This window comes from Anoplophora glabripennis, unplaced genomic scaffold (assembly GCF_000390285.2).
Source record: "Anoplophora glabripennis isolate ALB-LARVAE unplaced genomic scaffold, Agla_2.0 scaffold715, whole genome shotgun sequence".
In the NCBI taxonomy this organism is placed as follows: Eukaryota; Metazoa; Arthropoda; class Insecta; order Coleoptera; family Cerambycidae; genus Anoplophora; species Anoplophora glabripennis.
This window is the reverse complement of record NW_019416828.1, coordinates 76,563-96,532: the sequence shown is the minus strand read 5'-3', so window position 1 is coordinate 96,532 and position 19,970 is coordinate 76,563. Positions and strand designations below refer to the sequence as shown.

The window sequence follows — 19,970 nt, the reverse complement described above, 5'->3', positions numbered from 1 at the left end:
GGGTTGAATGTTGTGCAAATGCCCTGTATATACAGATAAGCACTCTGTATCTTGAATTTTCTGTTTAGATTTACTTAAGAAAATTGTTTTACTTGTTCTAACTTATTCTTTTTTTTTTCAGGTGAAGTGAATTCTCGCATCCATGACCTACACCTGCAATTTGTGACTAAAAGTGTCTCGCCGGACGGTGAAAAAGTAAAGTTATTAAGTGATAGTAAAGATTCGGTAACTAGTCAACGGACAAACAGTAGGAGGAATAGTAAAAGTGAACTAGACAAAGTGCTCGGTGATAAATTACCTAAAGTTAAAGTGCCCGATAGTAAAAAATTTGCCGCCATATTGAAAGAACACGATCCCTTGGTGCTACAGAGACATCTGTTGTCGTCGACTGTGCAAAATCAGGTATGTCGATTCACATTTTCGAGCGTCTTCAAAGTAGAATTCGTATGACTTAAGGTAATCTATCTGCGAGTCTATCTGTATTTCTTTCAATTTTGTTATGTTTTTAATTAAAATGAACTTTAGAAATACAAGTTTTTTTTATTAATAAAACTATCGAATGACGCAGTCCCAGACATACAGACTCATTAACTCAAGAAACGCCCTGCGAGTATACAGGGTGAATCATAATTATTTTCTTAATATTTCCAGAACGACTTAACAGATTATTTTGAAATTTGGTGTTTCGTGTTGAACCACTCTGGAAGTATTAAGAAAATACAATTTTTTATGAACATCCTGTATCTACGTAAGGAGGCGTTTTGGAACAAATTATTTAATTATTGACCAATTATTTTGATCTAGCGAGAAGTTTCGTTTAAATTTTTTACACCTAATTGTGACTTACCCTGTATAGATATTTTTACATATTTTGATACAATGTCTTCTCAGGATTACAGTGATATAAAGTTTCAAGGATATGTGGCCAAACATAATCTCAGAATATATAACAAATTACAGGCTGTTCCGACAGATAAAGCATAGTTTAGACCTTCTAAAAACCAGAAATCCCCTTACAAATTTTTTGGAAAGCATGATTTTAATGATTTTTTTATATATAGTACAGATATAGACATATAAGAGGGTTTTAGTTAAATACTACAAAAATGTTGTATTTAATTTTATTAAAGCTAAAGTGGAATTTGCTGAGCCAGTATTGGACCATGAAACAGGTAACGTGATCACAATGTATTTAAACAATTTTCGGATTTCTTATGTATAAAAAAAATTCAGAGATGTCCCGATTCGAAAATATGGTGATGGAATTTGGTATTGCTAAATTTTCAGTTAAATGAGAAATCCGAAACATATGTTTTTCTTAGCGAAAGTCATAAATGGTTATGTAAATTCTGCTGACATATTATACAGTGTGGAGCCAAATGGAATCAATTCAGAATCTCAATTATTGTGCACATTTATAAAAAATCTCGAGACACGTCGATTGTGAATTCTGAAATGGCATCTTGCAACGTAAAAATTTTATCCACAAATTCAACCCTCTTCCTTTCAAATGAGGTATCACAAGCTTTTACTTTGCATTTAAAAATTTAGTTATTGTAACTACCATTCAAAGGGGGTTACATTGCAGGATGTCATTTCAGAATCCGAAATCGACGCGTCTCAGGATTTTTTATAAATATGCACAATAATTGAGATACTGAATTTATTCCATTTGACTGTTCCACACTGTATACATTAAACTTTTATACCGCTGCCAGAATTCGACCAATAAATATACTTTTTAAAAACAGATATCTTACTATTTTAAAAAAGGACTTCCCTATAGTGGAAATATTTTTAACCAAGAATAATATATATCATGATATTCATTTAAATATTTTTAATATAAATTCAATCAAACTGAAAAAGTCTGAGGGTTGCTTTCGCTGTACAGCAAGAATAAAACGCTCTCTCAACGGTAATAATAAATAATTTTATTGAAAACTAGTGTATAGAAAACTTGTGTATGAAAAGACGTGTTGACGGGGTGAGTGTTCGTTGGAGAGTGCCCTGGTTCTGGAGTCGGTGGTAGGTATATTCGTAGTTGCTGGTAGAAGTCCCTGCTCCTTGGCGCCACTCTGCAGGGGTCGTCTTCCGGGAACCCCGTGGTGCGTCCGGCGGCGTTCTTGACGTTGTGCTGACAGGTCCTAATTAAATATTTCAAAGATTCCGTTGTTTAAAATTGCTATGTTAATAACATTGTTAATTTAGATACCCTTTTTTGATGTATGTTTTTGTTTTCATTCTATATTCGTTATTATATATTAATTAATTTGATTGCGACATAATTTTAAATTTAGACGTAGTGTCTAATAAATACTTTAATGTAAAAATTTATAAGGACATTGTAAATGTTTGGGGATGATAAATTAACCAATAATTACTAACTGATGATTATATTTGACAAATAATAAAGTTTGATTATGGGTCTGCAATTCTGAAAATATTAGGTCCTGTGTAAAATTATGAAAATGAGTTATACGCAGAATTAATAATTGGCTAATTTTTCATCTCCAAGCATTTTCAAATCCTCCCAGATTTTTAAATTGGAAGGGAACTTCATAAATCTTAAACATTAGGTCTGTATACAAAAATTTATCGATCGAGCTTGAGATATATGGGACTTTTTATACAAAAAACCGAGGAAAAAACCTAACATTAATTTCCCAAAAATTGCTTCTAAGAGTAATCGCAGCAGGTCATGAATTATTGACGGGACTATCATAATTTGTTCAGCAAATACATCTAGAAGGCCACTCGAGAGGTCACTGCATTTAAAAAAAAAGCAGTCGAATCGTGCGCGTCAAAAACATTTTGGAGGAGTGTCCTGCTTTTTAGTGAACCACATTTTATCTGGAATGAAAGTTGTTATTTTGGTACAGAAAATTGAATTCCTCTAAAGGTAACAAAATTACATAATAATTAGAAATCTGCAAATAAAATTCCAATTTTTTTCTATTCATTTTCATAAAAAATATAGCAAATAATTAACTATTTTTTAGGCGTTTCCACACATGTACTCTGTTGTAGATAACACTTGTCAAATAAATTTTGTAACAATAATCATTATTTACACAAAAACATCTTCTACAGAATTTTAAATAACCACTCAAATGTAATTTTTTGATTCGTAATAAAGTGTATACACTAAACAGGTACTGCTTACATTGTGCTATCTGCGTAGCATCAGTTAATCTGGCTTATTGTTTTGTTTTAAAATTTTTAATACTTTTTTTTATTATAAATCGTTATCATCTTCACACAATTGAAGGTTTTCCCAAGATTTTTAATAATCTAATTCTAATTATAATTGAAACTGCAGAACTCTCTAGATAAGATTTAACGAAATATATTCATCAAGGTTAAGTTTTAACCTTGGATTAGGTTAGATATACACGAAGGAATTTTGCATAATGTATCTCCAATGAATACTAGGTTCTCGTAAACAAAGCAATAAAATTTTATAGATGTATATTTAGGTTCATTTATTAAACAGTTATAAAACTATGCCCCGAAATTAGAACTTAATAATGTTTTTCTTCTTTAATTATGGAATAAATAATTTCGTAACTAACCATTTTTAATATAGGTTGACACTGTTATAATAAAAGAACAGTTAAATACTTAATAAGATTATACAGCAAATTATTGCTGTATTTATAATTTTTCTTCTGAAATTTGCAGCATTGATTTTATTCTTAAGCTATACAATTGCCCTATAAAGTTTCATTCACCAAATTCATCTTATTCGCAAGTTTCAGTAGCATAGTGGGAACGTTACCAGGCTAGCACCGGAGCTCATTGTCTTCCAGAACCTATTGCCCTACTATTAAAGCCTCTTGTCTTTGTCACTGACATTGCTGACTCTCTTCTTGATGTGCGCATCTTGAATTTGATCAAGCTGTACTCCATACTCTACTATAACAAGCTCTTATTCCATTAAATGTGTCTTTAAATCGCAATTTTTGTCAACTTGCCTGAATTTTTGATATAAGTTACTTTGAGGTAGCTATATAATCACAATAAGTGCCAGTATTTTTTTTTTCAACCCCCGGCCAGGGGTGAAAGAAGATAAAATAAAAAGGTTTTTCAATATAACTCAAAAGGGGTAGGAGCTAGAGAAAAAAGTTTCTTATAAAGAGTGGAGAGCATAAAATTCTACATAAAAATGGTCTATTGGTTCTTTCTTGTACTATTAAAATTAACAGAGTTAAGGAAGACTAGAAGTTAAAAGATGATCAGAAATTTAAAAAATCATGACAAGCAGAAAAATGAATGAATTTTACAATTTTTTTTCAATCTACTCTAAAAATTGCAAACTTTCGTTTCAGAGAAATAGATATTTTAATAATTTCAATTTTTTAATCGTTAATTTTTATTATTTAACACAAACAATTTTTTTCTATGCCATTCATTTGATTATTTAAAATAAAGAAAAGTTGCTTTCGAAATTTTGTTTTACGACAATCACGTTCGCTTTGTGGAAAAGATTTATATTTTTATGTATTTTTTATGTTCGTTTTTAAAACGGCAAAAATTTGAAAACATAAATTAGTTTTATTTATAATTAGTAACGTATCTACATACCGATATTGGTTAATAAATAACACGTCATCATATTAAAACAATTTGTTTTCACTAAATTATTTTTCATTTGTTTCACTGTCTAACAATTGATTAAAACATATATTTACAACTAGTAACGTATTTCCGTACCAATATTAGTTAATAAATCATGTAAAAAATCTTATTTTTTAGAAAAGATAGATTGTTTAATGTTCGGCGCTTCGACCACAGGAATATCAAAAAAATAAGTTATACAAAAGCAATCTGGTCTACCGAATTATTTTTCATTGTTTCACCATGTAGGTTGATTTAAAAACGACTGGCAATGCACTAATACACACAAGAATTAGTGTAGTTTAAAAAACTAATCATAACTCGACTATTCATTTATTTAAGAAAATAATAATTTCAGATTCGTATTCAGAACACATACTAATAATACCCTTAAAAAACTGACCCCCATTTAAAGTTACACCCTGTAGGTATATCAAATGTTTGTAGCTTGGTTTTCACCACGGTTTGCACACTACACAAATACGTATTGAATGTATTTAGATTGAAGAGTTTGTATATAATAGATAAATCAAGGACAAAAACTACTCATGAAAACAATTTGGTACACAGCTGTCATTTGTCTATATTTTACATCAATGATAAATGCAATTGTTTTAGAGATTCGATAATGACATCAACATATGACTGATATGTAATTTGACCTAGAGTCAGTTAAAAAAGAAAGTAGTACTATTAAATTACATCATTTGGGCAATTGTTACATTTTGTGATTTTTAAATAACATATTTGATATTAGTATTGCAACATGTTAAAAAAGATATAGATTAGAATGTGTCCATCTTATTTCACGAAAGTAGTCAGTCGGCAGTCATTCATCGAATCAGACGTACTGTTTTAATGCAACATTCCCAGTTGTTTTTAATTAGTTGAAATGTGATTTGGTTGTCAGTTGCTGCCAAATCTGATTATTAAAAAAAGGTTTTGAATAGTATTATATTTATAAACCTTAACAATAAATTACAATTAAATGATAAAAAAATTTCATTTACATCTTTATAATTTTCATAGCAGGCAACGGAAAAAGCATTTTCATTTTTCATAGCCAATTTAATTCAGTTTAAAATTTTTACATGTAGGGAGGCATGTACGCATTATTCTTTTATACATCACCCATATGAAGTACGTTGTTATATTTCATTGTCCCGTGTTTTGTGGCCACTGGTATGGCCATATAAATTTCAAATGTCAGACAGATAAAAATGATGATATGGAAGATTATACTCCCGACGCAGGTGATTATATTTTTTTATAAGAGCAACTGTTTTAACTGCATTGCTATTCGAATACTATTTTCTATTCGCATATAAAATTAATGACTTAAAACAAGTAGTTTTAAGTATAGATTATTCGGCTTTTCGAAGAATTGTAAACTAATTGTTGTAAAAAAAAAATATTTTGATGTCCTAGTTTGGTCTTCTAATATAGAAGTAATTCTAATTTAAAATATTCTGAAATTTTAGGATACGAGTCAAATCTCATAAAAATTTACACTAGGTACTAAGAGTGAATGTTATTTTATTTATTTTCGTTATACATCAGTTAAGATTAAGAAAAACCTCGAAAAAATATACTCATGAGAATATCAAAAATAATTTAAATAATACAATATTAGAATGCTATTTTCACGTAAGTATTGCTTGATTTGAGATTTTTCACACATACTTTTTTCATTCTAAGAAATTCTTCTTAATAATTTTTTTTTTAAATTAATTCAGATTTTTCTGTTGTTAAGGAATCGTGGCACATTTTATTTCGCAAGTAAATAGAGATGAATCCATAAAACCAACCGTTGCTGTGCCCGGAAGCGAATGGGACATACTTACTAGTGTAGCTTCCTTGAATGAAAATAAATCAATTTAAATCAATCTATCGTAGTACATTTTGCTCCGTTAAAAAGGTTACAGGACTTCAAAGAATTTTTTTATTCCATTTTTAAGACATTGCAATCCCATTACAATATATTTTAATAAGATTTGATGGGGAGGGAGGGTTTTAGAGATATAAAAAAATGAGTATGGATCTATATTTTATCTAAAACATAAGAGATAACTAAGGACACCTTAAACAAAATTTTGCTATTCAAATTTTTTTTTATTAGTAGAGATTTTGAAAAAACTCGGATGTTTTTTGGTACACCGCAAAATATGTATACTTTTTACTAGCCGTTAAAATTTCAAATTTCATTGAAATATTTTTAGTTATCTTAAAAAAATAAAACAAAAATCTTAATTTTTTTGAAGGCTTATAATTTTTGAAGGGAGCAAAATTGTACCAAGGTAACTTGATATAAATCGATTTATTTTCACCTAGAGAAACTACTGTTAAACTTTAGCCCACGCGCGTCCGACCACCCTGTATATCAGTAACCATTCCTGTGTCTGAACCACATATAATAAATGGAGTAGTGTGCAGGTACATTTCCTAGCTAACGGGATTGGCGACGAAAAAAGTTTATAAATTGGCTTTAACCTACCACGAAGGTAAATATTTTAAGTTTGACGAGTTGTTTCATCTTTTAATATTTCTGTTGCAGTTTTATACTTTACCTCCGCTTTACGCATTGCCAAACGATGTTGTTTCATTTCCTTTGAAATTTTAAGTGAATAAAAAGGTAAAATACGATGTTGCAATAAATCTTGAAGCTTGATTCCTGTCGCCAAAACAAACAAAAACGCAGTTTTAGTTCAATTATTCAAGAAACAACACAATTTAGTACAGTACAAGTTCCATGAGGGTAGCTACCTTCATTTAAAATTCGAACAAAATCTTTATCATCGGAATTAGGACCGGTTTGAGGGGTTCCAACGACTCATCTCTAAAAACCAATGACCAGAACATCACTGGCCATTACTTCAAATACCGCCCAGAAGACTTAATCATTAAAGTCAGAGTTTCTTCTGAAAAAGAGAGAGAGAGCGATACGTTTCTTGGATGTCTAAACTAACGAAGTGTTCTTTTTCAACCATTAATAACCACCCGACTATCACGAAAACCTATGAACCAACCAGAAGTTAGTTTGCTCAAATTTCGTAATAATTAGAGGACATTCTTATGAAATAATTAGATCCATTAATGTGACTATTTTTCATTAAAATAAATGCGAATTTTTACAAAACGTTTAAGTTATTTTGATTTCTTAGATGTTTCGCTACTAAAAAATGTATCTAGCTTTGTTGTGCTATTGAAGTTTTAAGGTAAACTATCCAGCTTACGACCCTTATATCAAAATCACTTCTAGGATGATATAGTACTGTTTGGTTGCTTTGGTTTGCTTGCACGAGGGACATCGAGCAATGGGAAATCTGATAGATTAGCCAAAGCTGGTTCATATACAGCCCTTCAGCTAGTTGTGTTATTAACACACTCATGCAAATTACAAAATTAACGTTACAGGTGAATAAGGATAATAGTAAGATTGCAAACTCAAGAAGCATCTGAGTAACACTGGCCTGGTAAAAGACGGCAGCACATATGTAGGAATGTTAAATCCAACTAAAAAAACAGCACAAGAGGAATACGACATTGCAGCCCATGTGTTGTGTGAATATGTGCGAACATAAAGGACCCACCAAGATGCGCTACTTAAGGGGGCGATTTAGTATGTATATTTTTACCATGTAACAGAGCTTCAGATGAGGACACAAATCGTCGAAGAAACTAACATAATTGAATATTATTATATGTCAATGTATTCGGAATGGTTCCCTCTAGTGAGTGAAATAAATTTCAATGCTCATGAGAACAGAAGAATAATTTAAATAAATCCCAAAGTACCTCAATTTTAACCATACTGTTAGTCTGACAATATATTGCATTTACGACGGAACTAAGTCAGGCACAATAACCAAACTACTTCACTCACTAAAACGGACACTTAGGATCATTTGTATTTAATTTTCAGATTAATATTTATTAACAATTCTATAATTTGTGTCCTCAAGTAAGATGACAACATTTTACACACGACTCCATGTTATATTATATTATATTATATATTTAAACCAGAATTTTAGCGGTTTCTATCTTCTACAAGAATTTCTAAATAAAATTAGTTTGTGTACTCTGTCACAGGTGTCGCTACCCTTGAAAATGAAAGCGAAAACACAGAGTTGGTTTATTGTAAATTGTATTGGCCGAGAAATAGTGAAATTTCTGGCGTTTTTAGGTACTGAAATCTTTAAAAGTAAAACGTGTAGAACAAAAGTAGGGGTAAGCACAAAAATAAAATCCTTGATGTTTTGTTTATTCATGGTTACCGTTTAAATTTACCCAAATAAAATAATAACTAAAAAAAAGCGTTTGCAAAACATGCGTTTGCTATTATCCTAACCCCACATTTTAACAATTATTTTCACGTACTTATAAAAAGTAAACAATTTTATATGTAGGACTAAGCAAGTAAATGTTATAAGAATATTTACATGTGGAATTATATATAAAAAAGATAGTATTTTCGTAGATTTCAGTACCTAAAACCTTAATGGTTTGATCGTTTTTTGCACCTGTTTATTCGTTTTACTGCGGCCGGCGTCTTTGAAAATACTCAGGTGGCATGACATAACATTCCTATTATTTGATAAGCTTTAGATTATTCAGTTATTAAATGTTTGAAATTATTTGTCTTTGCGGAAAACACTATTTACAGAATATGGGACCCATAATGGTCTGATATTATCTTTGATATATAAATATGGGTAATATTTTAAAAGTAGGTAGGTACCTAAGTAATAAGATTTTGTAAAGCTTAAGTAGTACGAAAATATAACGCATAAAAAACCAATAATATGTACTAATTTTTCTTTATTAAGAATAAAGATTAAATTTTACGTACAGGGTGTCCCACATAAAATCGTTATTTATATTGTAGCCTTGGTAGTTTCAAAATAAATTTACAGCTTAAAAATTGGTCTGGCTCAGGTAGATTTCTGTTTCAATCTACAAATCAGTAGCTACTTACCGATAAGAAGGAAACCACTAGTCTAGTCGAGAAGTGAGTTTTTTTTGCGAAAAATAGTTATTGTAATCCTAAAAATATGGTTGTTAGTACATTGGATTCGGAATTAAATTCAGAGAAAGAAGTATTTTTTAATTTATCCGCAATTAAAAATAGCAATTGTTATAAACAAAAAACGAAGAGAAAAAAGGGAGTCTCCGTTTTTTAACTATAACTAAAAAAATATTGAAGATAGCTGAAATTTCAAAAAAGATCCTGAAAGAGGAGAAAATTTCAGCAAAATAAGTCAGGAATTGTAGCTCCATTATTTATAATTTTAATTTGACGTTGAAAATATAGCTCCGCGCGGCGGCGGCGGTTTCCGCGTCGTCGCGTCGCCGCCAAGCAAAGTGTGCAACACAAAATAATTTTTTTATAGTATTCAATATTAATTTAAAAATCTAAATAAATTATAGTGTCATCTAGACACTTGAAGGAACACAGCCCAGTTGGAAAATAATTTTTAACTTGACTTATGTTAAAGTTATTCAATTGTTAATGAACTAATTTTTCGTGGTCCTAATCTTTCATAAAACTTGTTGTAAAACTTTAAATAATGTATCTAAAATTTTTTTTCTTTCTGGGAGGTCTTTTTATATACATAATAAACAAGATTCCGTTGTAAAAGTTTATAAAAGTTTTTTCATTTGTTTATAATGATTTTTTAAAGTTAACAAAAAATGAAAAATCCGGGAAATGTTATAAAAATTTTTTTTTACCAAATGTTTGATTTTACTTGTTTTTCTATTAATATATTGCGTTTATTAACTTAGCTAAAAAAATTTTAACGTTATTTGTTTATAAATTTGTTATAAACAAATGGACAAGTTTAATATTTTTGAAACATTTTTTTGCCATTTTATTGTCTTGGTAAATTAATGATTTTTAAAAACAAAAATTTTTCTTAAATAAATTTTTTAATTGTTTATAATCGATTTTTATATTTATTTGTCATTTAAATTATTTATTAAGAAATCATTTTTTTTTAAATCATCATTTGCTATTATCAATATAATTTAAAAAAAAAAATTTATTCAAATTTTCATTGTTTATTTTATAAACAATTTGTTATAAACAAATTCTGATTTTCATTTTATTTTTTTTTCGTAACTTTAACGAATTATAAATACAGCTATGTGCATCAAAGTGGTAAATAACATTTTTTTCTAATTTTTATTGCATTTTTAAATACTTTATCACATCAAAGCTGAAACGGTCACCTATTTGATAAACTTATAAATTGTTATAATTTCTAAATTATTGATGATACGGTCTTTGACATTCAGGTAGATCTTTTAGATAATTTATTGATCTATAACATGAATTTTTTTACCTGCTTCATATCTACAATGGTTATATTTTTATAAACATTTGTATATAAAAAAATGCATTATCTAATTCTTTAAATGACTAAAACTTTTAAACTATTGAAGTTACGGATTCCACTATTTAAGACAATTTTATAGAGTAACTACTGGACTACTCAATAAAAATTTTTTTATATTTTTTATTCCATTTGTTTACGATGTTTTTTTATTTGTTTAAATTATCACACGATTAAGGGTACATTTTCTGGATTTTCTGTACTTTTTTTCTAACTAATGTCAATATTTTATATTCTTCTTGTTGTTTTCTTCAATTTTGTCTATTTTTAATTAAACACTTAACTTTTGTAAGAGCAGAAACTCAAAATTTTAACCAATTGTGCAGCCTGGAAGATATTTACGGAATACAATGAACTTTTGAGTTATAAAATAAACAATGAAAATTTGAATAATTTTTTTTTTGTAATTATATTGATAATAGCAAATGATGATTTAAAAAAAAATTCTTAATAAATAATTTAAATGACAAATAAATCAAAAAAACGATTATAAACAATTAAAAAATTTATTCAAGAAAAATTTTTGTTTTTAAAAATCATTATTTTACCAAGACAATAAAATAGCAAAAAAATGTTTCAAAAATATTAAACTTGTCCATTTGTTTATAAATTTGTTATAGCTAAGTTAATAAACGCAATATATTAATAGAAAAACAAGTAAAATCAAACATTTGGTAAAAAAAAATTTTATAACATTTCCCGGATTTTTCATTTTTTGTTAACTTTAAAAATCATTATAAACAAATGATAAAACTGTTATAAACTTTTACAACGGAATCTTGTTTATTATGTATATAAAAAGACCTTCGAGAAAGAAAAAAATTTTTAGATACATTATTTAAACTTTTACAACAAATTTTATGAAAGATTAAGTCCACGAAAAATTAGTTCATTAACAATTGAATAACTTTAACAAAAGTCAAGTTAAAAATTATTTTCCAAATTTTCCTGTGTTCCTTCAAGTGTCTAGATGACACTAAAATTTATTTAGATTAGATTTAGGCCCGATTTTTGAAAAAAAACCTAATTCGCCCGGACTACTAGGCTTATTTTATTCATTATTCAATTCTTCAAAAGTCTTCAAAATTTAGAAATAAAAAGTTGTCATTCTGGGAACAATTGTTTATACAAATTTTGACTTTTTTAGTATTTGTAGAATAAGCTTTACAAGTCGATTTTTCAGAGCACTATATTTCATTTTTGCAATAAGTATTTCGTTCTAAAAAAGTTTTTTTTCTGTTCTTCATTAGTATTATTTTTGGTTTTCCATTTAAAAATTAAAGTAAGTAGCAAAAAAAATAGTGTATCTGGCAATTGAATTCAGATCCACTATAACTGCAGGCTAATTATATTTGAAATCGCATTATATTGCTTGGTAATTGTCCAAAACATGACATAAATTTATTTAATTTTAATAAGCAATAGCATAAAATCGATGTAAAATTTCCCTGGGAACACGATGGTGCAATTATTTTTTTGCTACTTGCCGTAGTTTACGAGATATTTGCGAAAAACCTTATTTTTACGGGTTTTTGACCTTTTGACCCCTTGCCTGATCACCTAGGTCAAAAATTTTTGCGGATTCGGATTCCTGAGGGTCGAAAACATATTTGCGCCCAGGTTTGATCGACAGAGGAAAAAATGGAGGTTCAGCCTTCATTTCAATGGACTAAATACATACAGTAATATTATATATATATTTTATGCCTATACATATTATTCTCCAAACGCAATTAATAGCAAGATTCTATATATTTTAGTAATTAAGCAGTGTTTTTAAGTTAATACGACTCGCCAAAGTAAAAAAATATTTCAGGTTAGGTATATATTTTTTTACTGAAAATAGCAGTTAATTTACATTATCGGATTGTTAATGTGAAAATATAAACATTAGACTGTTGACTATTCCATGTTATACGTGTTTTAAGGTCACTTTTGAAGAAGAAACTACATGTAATTTTAAAAACCGTATTTCTGTTTTTATAATGAAGGAATAGTAATTATAAGATTGTTTAAGCTTATTAACTAAAAATTATTGCCTACTCAATAAAAAAATATTATCGTCCTCGATAATCTATTACTAATTAATAAAATATTTACTCTCTTTCCTTATAAGATTGTATGTACACAAATTGGAGCCGTTCCTGAAAAATCGGACGAATATCCGGTGCAGCGGAATTATTAGACTTGAAGCGTTGGCCGCTAGAACAGCACCTGCCGGGGTCCCGTTTCGTGACTCACGCTGGGCGATATTCTTTGTACAAAATCCCGTCCTTAAGGTTTTAAGAGAAAAATGGGAAACTGATGGGTGAAGGAACCTCTGTGGAACATAATTTGCATGTCCACAAGAGACCTACGGTTGGTGGCAGCGGTAAAAGGATGGTATCTCGATGGAAACAGAAGTTTTATTTGAAACGGTTATTTCCAAATTTCTCTGCGATGTCAAATTAGTATGTTTTTTGGCAGTTAAAACCATGCAAACCTCTTCTAACTCCCGTGTCACTGGCAGAGGGCTACTATGGGTACTAACACCACTGTTGAGTTTTTGTTCAAATTTTACAGGTATAGCTACTATGAAGGGACTGGACTGTACCAAAATTACAAATGGTTCTTTGAGTAATTATAATTAATTAATATCAAAAACTGTGTCGTTTTAAGAAAAGTCGGAGCTCTTGTTTTTTTGTTTGTTTTGGCGAGGAGATTCAACACTGTAAATGTTGTCGCAATGTCGCTGTTGCACGCTCTTTAATATTTGTTTGTATCACGATATAGGTTATAATCCTTTGATCAACGAATAAATCTTATTAGTCGCATACGAAATCGCTACTTTTAATCGATTTAAACAGCACGTGTTCGGATTAGCGGTGCCCCTAGAAACAGAAACCCTATTAAGAGGAAGGAAACCGCACGTATCGTGCACATGTAAGTTAAGTAGTGGGTCACGTTTTATAGTGTCGGGTCCAGGTGTGATACTTTCATTAATTTACTTAAAACAGGTTTTTATACTTAGAAGCAGTTTCAACAAAGGTATATTGTATTTCTGTACAACCACGTGTTTTTCAACCGCATACATTTACATATTGATCAAACATCAAATGAATATTTCGATATAACTTGCACACTTTGATGTGTACACGGATATCTAATATGAGACAACATTTACATTTTGGATTATCTGTGTATTTATTACTGTTATTCCTATTATTAAAAAATAATTGGTGAAAAATTATGATGTAAAGATTCTTAATAATAAAATGTGAGTGTGGATACTATATACCATTATTTCAAAAATAGTTTGTGCCCGCAATACGTTTAATATCTAGCGAAAATTACTAATTCCACCCCTGTAACTTCGCCTTTGCAAAAAAATGGCGACAAAGCGACGGCAGTTTGTTGAGATGAAATCGCTTCATCTAACCAAAGCGTGTTCGAAGTGCTAGGTACATATTGAAAAAGGCAAATATGAAGGAAGCTTTTTCTAACATGAATGAAAGGTGATCATGTCAACAGTAAATCGTCGAAAGCGATAAACTGGAATGAACTACGAAAGCAAGTAGATCCTGTTTAATTTTCGTTGACTCGGGATGAATCCTAGCGAATAAAACGTAGAGTAAACCATAGCATACAAAAAGTGTGGTCTGTTCCATGGGTGAAACACCTGGACTACCGTAAACCAAATCTTCAGAGACTCGATACACTCATATAATCATTCAATTTCAGACTAACAGCAAAAAACCACTCATAAATCCTAAATGTCAGCTAAATTTAGACGGACTCAACAAATCACAAATTACAATCTGGATGCAACGAGATCCACACACCCTACATAATACAGAGACACATCCCTACTCCCCAAAAACCCAAAATCTACTACTTTAACAGGAAATGAGTCTATCTGCGATTATAGTCACATATTTCTCATAATTTAGTGCAGCCTTTAGGTGTAGTTTTATAACTGAGTCTATTTTCTCTACTTCAGGTATAGCATGATTACAGACTCCTTTGTAGAGCCTCAGCCAAAGAGAAACCTACTAAAAGTAAAGTTGCAGCTAAAATGTACAGATTTTTAGGCTTCGTGAATTTTCTTTTATCCACCAAGAACTTCAAACTTGCATGCCTAATTTTGTCTTATTATGTCCAGGATACGCCTGCGCTGTTGGATGAATAGATCGTACGGTGTGCACTGTCTGTGGATAAGGAATTTAGGTACATTATTATTTAGTAAATAATTGCGACACTTAATTGTCTACTTTTATAAAGTTCGTGAATCTCACTGCCTCTGGAGTGGAATTAAGTTTGTGGTTTGAATCCGTCGCAGGTAGGAGTGTTTTTTTAGTGTTGACTATAACAGGATGGTTTCTAGGATTGAATGAGTCTCAATGCCCAAAATATGTAATAAAAACCACGAATATGATACGTCGACTCATATCCAGTGTTGTACCTAAAGATAGATCTACTAAATGTAGAGTTTTGTCTTTTTAGGTTGTAAGGATATCTTCAGGGCATGGTAGATCCGTGAATCTCATCCAAGGAACAGACCATCTTTTCATGTGCATGTGTAACTGTACTTTGTGCAATATTGTTTCTGTCGAGGTTTCTGTTTCGTCAATATGGTTCCTTTTTTTCAAAGGTATTGCTACTATAAATAATAATAGTCAGCTAGGTATGATCGAGCAGAAGAATATAAAAAGTTTTTGGGGACAAAGATTTAGGCCGATATTGAAATAAGACATTCCAAGGTAATACAGTGTAAATGCGCTTTAACCTGTTATAAAAAGTTATTATTAAATTGATTCCCTGGCCTCTTGAATTATTATTGTAACCACGATTTTTAACATTTTAAGTTGATGCATAAGTTCCTAACGATTTAATAAATTAAAAATATGTTTCTATTTTTTTATTAACCTTTGTATCAAAAATGAAAAACGTTAATGGCGTACATGTTTTTGAACTAAATTATTTCAGTATACGTACGTACCCATATAAATATTGAATTAGAATATAAAGTCGCTTGTTCCTTTGTCACGTGTACGAGGTTTGTCCAGAAAATAACCGAACTTTATTTTTTTAACTTCATTAAATTTATACGTTACCTATCAGCACTGATTTTAATTTCGGAAATAAAAAAAAAAACCCAAGGAACCAGGTTTGGCGAGTAGGGAGGGCGAGGGAAGATAGTAATCTGCACAAAACTGACGAATCGATAAAGCATGCAGGCGCATTGTCATGGTGCTAGAACCATGAGTTTTCTTGCCACAATTCTGGTCTCTTTTGCGGAAGAAGCAAAATGTACAATTCCATCAAAGTTAAAGAAACAATGAGCATCACTTTGACATTGGATCGAGACTAACGTGCTATCTTGGAGCCTGGAGATCTTTTGCCAATCCATTGTGATGATTGAACTTTTGTTTCAATGTCGCAACCGTAAACCCAGCTTTTGTCTTCCATTATGATGCTTCGAATCAATGTTTCAACTTGGGTTGTTTAAGAAGTTGCCAACAAACGTCCACATGATTTTCTTTCTGGTATAGTCAGCAAGCGAGGAACAAATTTTGCTACAACATAATGCATGTTCAATTTTTCAGTCAAAATTTCATAGCATGATCCAATTGAGATGCTAACCTTTTCTGCAATTTCTGTAACAGTCAATCGACAATTGGTCGCACCAGAACTTGGGAGTCATCAGTTGAAGTCGAAGGCCTTCTAGTTCGAGGATCATCTTCAATTTACTGACGACCACTTTTAAATCGTGAAAACTATTCGTAACATTGCGTACGACACAGACCATCACCTACGTAAGCTCGTTTCAAAAGTTGAAATGTTTCCGTGAAAGTTTTCCCGTTTCACTCAAAATTTTATGTTGCATCTTCGTTCCAGAAAATCCTTGCACTCAAATACCAGATCTGGAAAACTGAATGAGATATCAACAATCCAAGAACTTGTGGTGACCGATGAGTTTATGCGCAATGCAATGCTGCCAACCGCATATCACTAAATATTTCCGTTAGCGCGTAATTAAAAAAATTGGTTATTTTCTGAATAGTCCTCGTATTTCATAAGATTATCTGTTTATTGGTCTAAATCTTCAGGTCATTATTCGATGGTGACCATTAGCCAGTGCTTTTTTACCGCGTTAAATTTAAAGAGCTTTCTAAACTATTTCGATTGTAAGTGAACAAGATCAGTTTTTCGCTCGGTTTTTAGTATGTTTTGTTTTGTCATTGATCATTGGTGTTATGAAATATTCTGCACGCCTTTCTCCTGAACGAAGTAAATATTTGGTCGAATTAGAAACCGTAACATAAATATGCCGAGACAGGATAGTTATTAAATTTAATTAAATAGGCTTATTACTTACCAATAACATTTTTAATAGCAATTCCGAGGACATGACTATTTTTTTGTTAGGAAATACGATTGGTATATTTTTTTAAAATAATTGGAAGCTACTTAAATGTATGTGTGCTCTTTATACGTCCTGCATATTTCCCAGAAATTATGTACGTGATAATTGTCTGATGGCACTGCACGCTCGTGTAAATATATCACATATCTTAGCTCTTCATTTAGTAAAAGTGGAGGTAAAAGTAAGTTTTTCACCTTGGTTTTTATTATTACGTAACTTGTTACGTAACAAAAAATAATTGACCTACTGAGAATCAAGTTGGTAAATTATAATTGCCGTAATTTGGTATATAACCATGTCTTTTATTCAAGTTTGAATAAGTTGGCCCCAATATTAAAAATTTCACTGTTCTCATTTGTTGATAATTCTAGACTTTGATGTTTAAAGTGGCCATATGTTTGGCATAAAATGCCGAAAGGTCGATGTATTTCAAAGTCAGGCACTGTTGTAAATAATATTTTTTGCGCATTAGTCGAAAGTGGACACAAATCGATTCTTTACATACATGTTTCATAGAAAGATAAATTATAAATGTCTGCGTCAGTCCGCATTTTGGTCGTTGTAATGCGCTAACTTTTTTCTTTTTAACGGAAATTCGTTTTAAAATAGAAAACCTTAGTGCAAGAAAGAGATTAATGCAGATATGAGTGTAAAAATGTACTCTTCGCCTGATGCAAATACGGAATTTGTGGACCAGGCGGCTGGCAAATAATTTATTCACTTGCGAAAAAAAAATTTTTTGGCAGATATTGTTTTTTCATAGCAATTGAATGCTTCTTTCACCCTATCTACAAGGTGATCCATTAACGGTACGGAGCGTCTGAATATAGGAAATTATACGTGCTACGATTATGGGGTAAAAAATCTATTAACAAATACGGCCAAAAGAAATTGATTTAAAATATTTTCAAGTTTGTAACTTCACCGCTAGGGGGCGCAACTGCTATAGTATTATAGAAAATTGTCGTTTTTTTTTCAAATTTTGCTTATATAACGAAAATACACTTTTTATATACAGTGTTAAACCCTTCACAAGTTTTGTTTGAACTTTTTTTGTGTTATTACCATAGCAACGCCAGTATGAAAGACGCCATCTTGAAATTGTTAAATTGTCATAACTTCTAAATACCTTAATCGATTTCAATAAATGAGGGCTCATTTTAAAGAATTATTAATAAAATTTATATTTATGATATGGGAATAAAAATATTATTTTCCAACGCAGCGGTAGTCACTAAATGTTATTGGCCAACTGTACTTTTTTTCTTTTCCTCATTCCTTTTTTTTAACTTTATTGCTTCTTAAAATTTCGCTTTTGATTATTATAGTCCAGGTAGCAATAAAGAGCTGTAAAATTCTCTAGGTACATATGGTGAGCTTTACCTATTATGTATGAGCGATAATATCATGTATACAGTTCTACCACCGACAGCCAAGCACATAAAAAATAAATTCTTGTTATTCAAACAGTATTTACAAACGTTATTATTATTTCCGCATAACCAACAACAATAGAACTCCAAATATTATTCTTCATATTTAGCCTTCATCAGTATTCTAATCTTGCCCAACAAAATGTGAGTCAGCGTAGAAGGTAGCAACCTATTCCATCTATAGAAAGTAACAACCTTAAATGTGTGTCTGGGTCTATACAACGTTTGTCTAATTTCTAATCAAATGATATCATTGGCATTTTGTCGCTGCAATATTGCGGATTGGCCCCCTTATGTTTTGTGAAATTTTTGTTTTAAGTCTCAATTATATCTTTTGTGTTGTATTATTCTATTTTATTCGTTAATATCCATTCAATCGTACCTGTAGTATCCATATGAGGATGATTATTTGTAGATGTATATTTAACCTAAATAATAAGAATTATGTAAAGGGTATTTGACATGAGATACTATGACTCTTTCAGGACATCTAATTTCAATATGTAACTCCAGTAACGTGCTATTATTATAACTAAATACCTTTTCAAAATAATAAAGATTAGGTCACTGTCCAAAATTACTTACCATGTAGGAAAGAAGGATATATTTTTTGAAAATGTTATTTAGTAATTTACAAACGAAACAGTAATTTGCTGGGAAATGGAAGTAATGCATCCTCTCAAAATTTCGAGTATATTTCGAATAACATTATTTTCTGAGGAAAAAAAATAATTTCTAGTTTTGGAAAACTACTATTTTCAAGATAATCGGCAAGTATGTGTTAACAAACTCCATAACCTACAGAAAACTAAGCAAGTTATACTTACGAGTATACCAAGCTTTGTATTTCACTTAGTTAACTATTGATTAGAAGTAGGTTTGAGGAACATAGAAGCAAATATAGGCAACAAGTTATTATGTTATCAGAATATATAAATATGTACCTGTTATACAACTTGCGTAACCTTTAAACTTTAAATATTTCATTGTCTATTGAATTTGAATAATGATAGAATATTAATTTGTTTAATTATTTGCGTGTAAACATTTTCCAGGGACGTTGTCAGACATATTTTAAACATGACGCACTATTAACTGATATAAAATATGGTT

General features: G+C 30.3%; 1 protein-coding gene across 2 annotated transcripts in view; it reads left to right on the top strand.

The window, feature by feature from the left end:
- LOC108913817 overlaps positions 1-19,970 on the top strand; it is a 147,698-nt gene that overhangs the window by 80,472 nt on the left and 47,256 nt on the right. For both annotated transcript variants that reach the window (XM_018719443.2, XM_018719444.2), the window contains exon 4: positions 122-402. In XM_018719443.2, the coding sequence (XP_018574959.1) occupies positions 122-402 (281 nt within the window). The remainder of the gene's footprint in view (positions 1-121; positions 403-19,970) is intronic.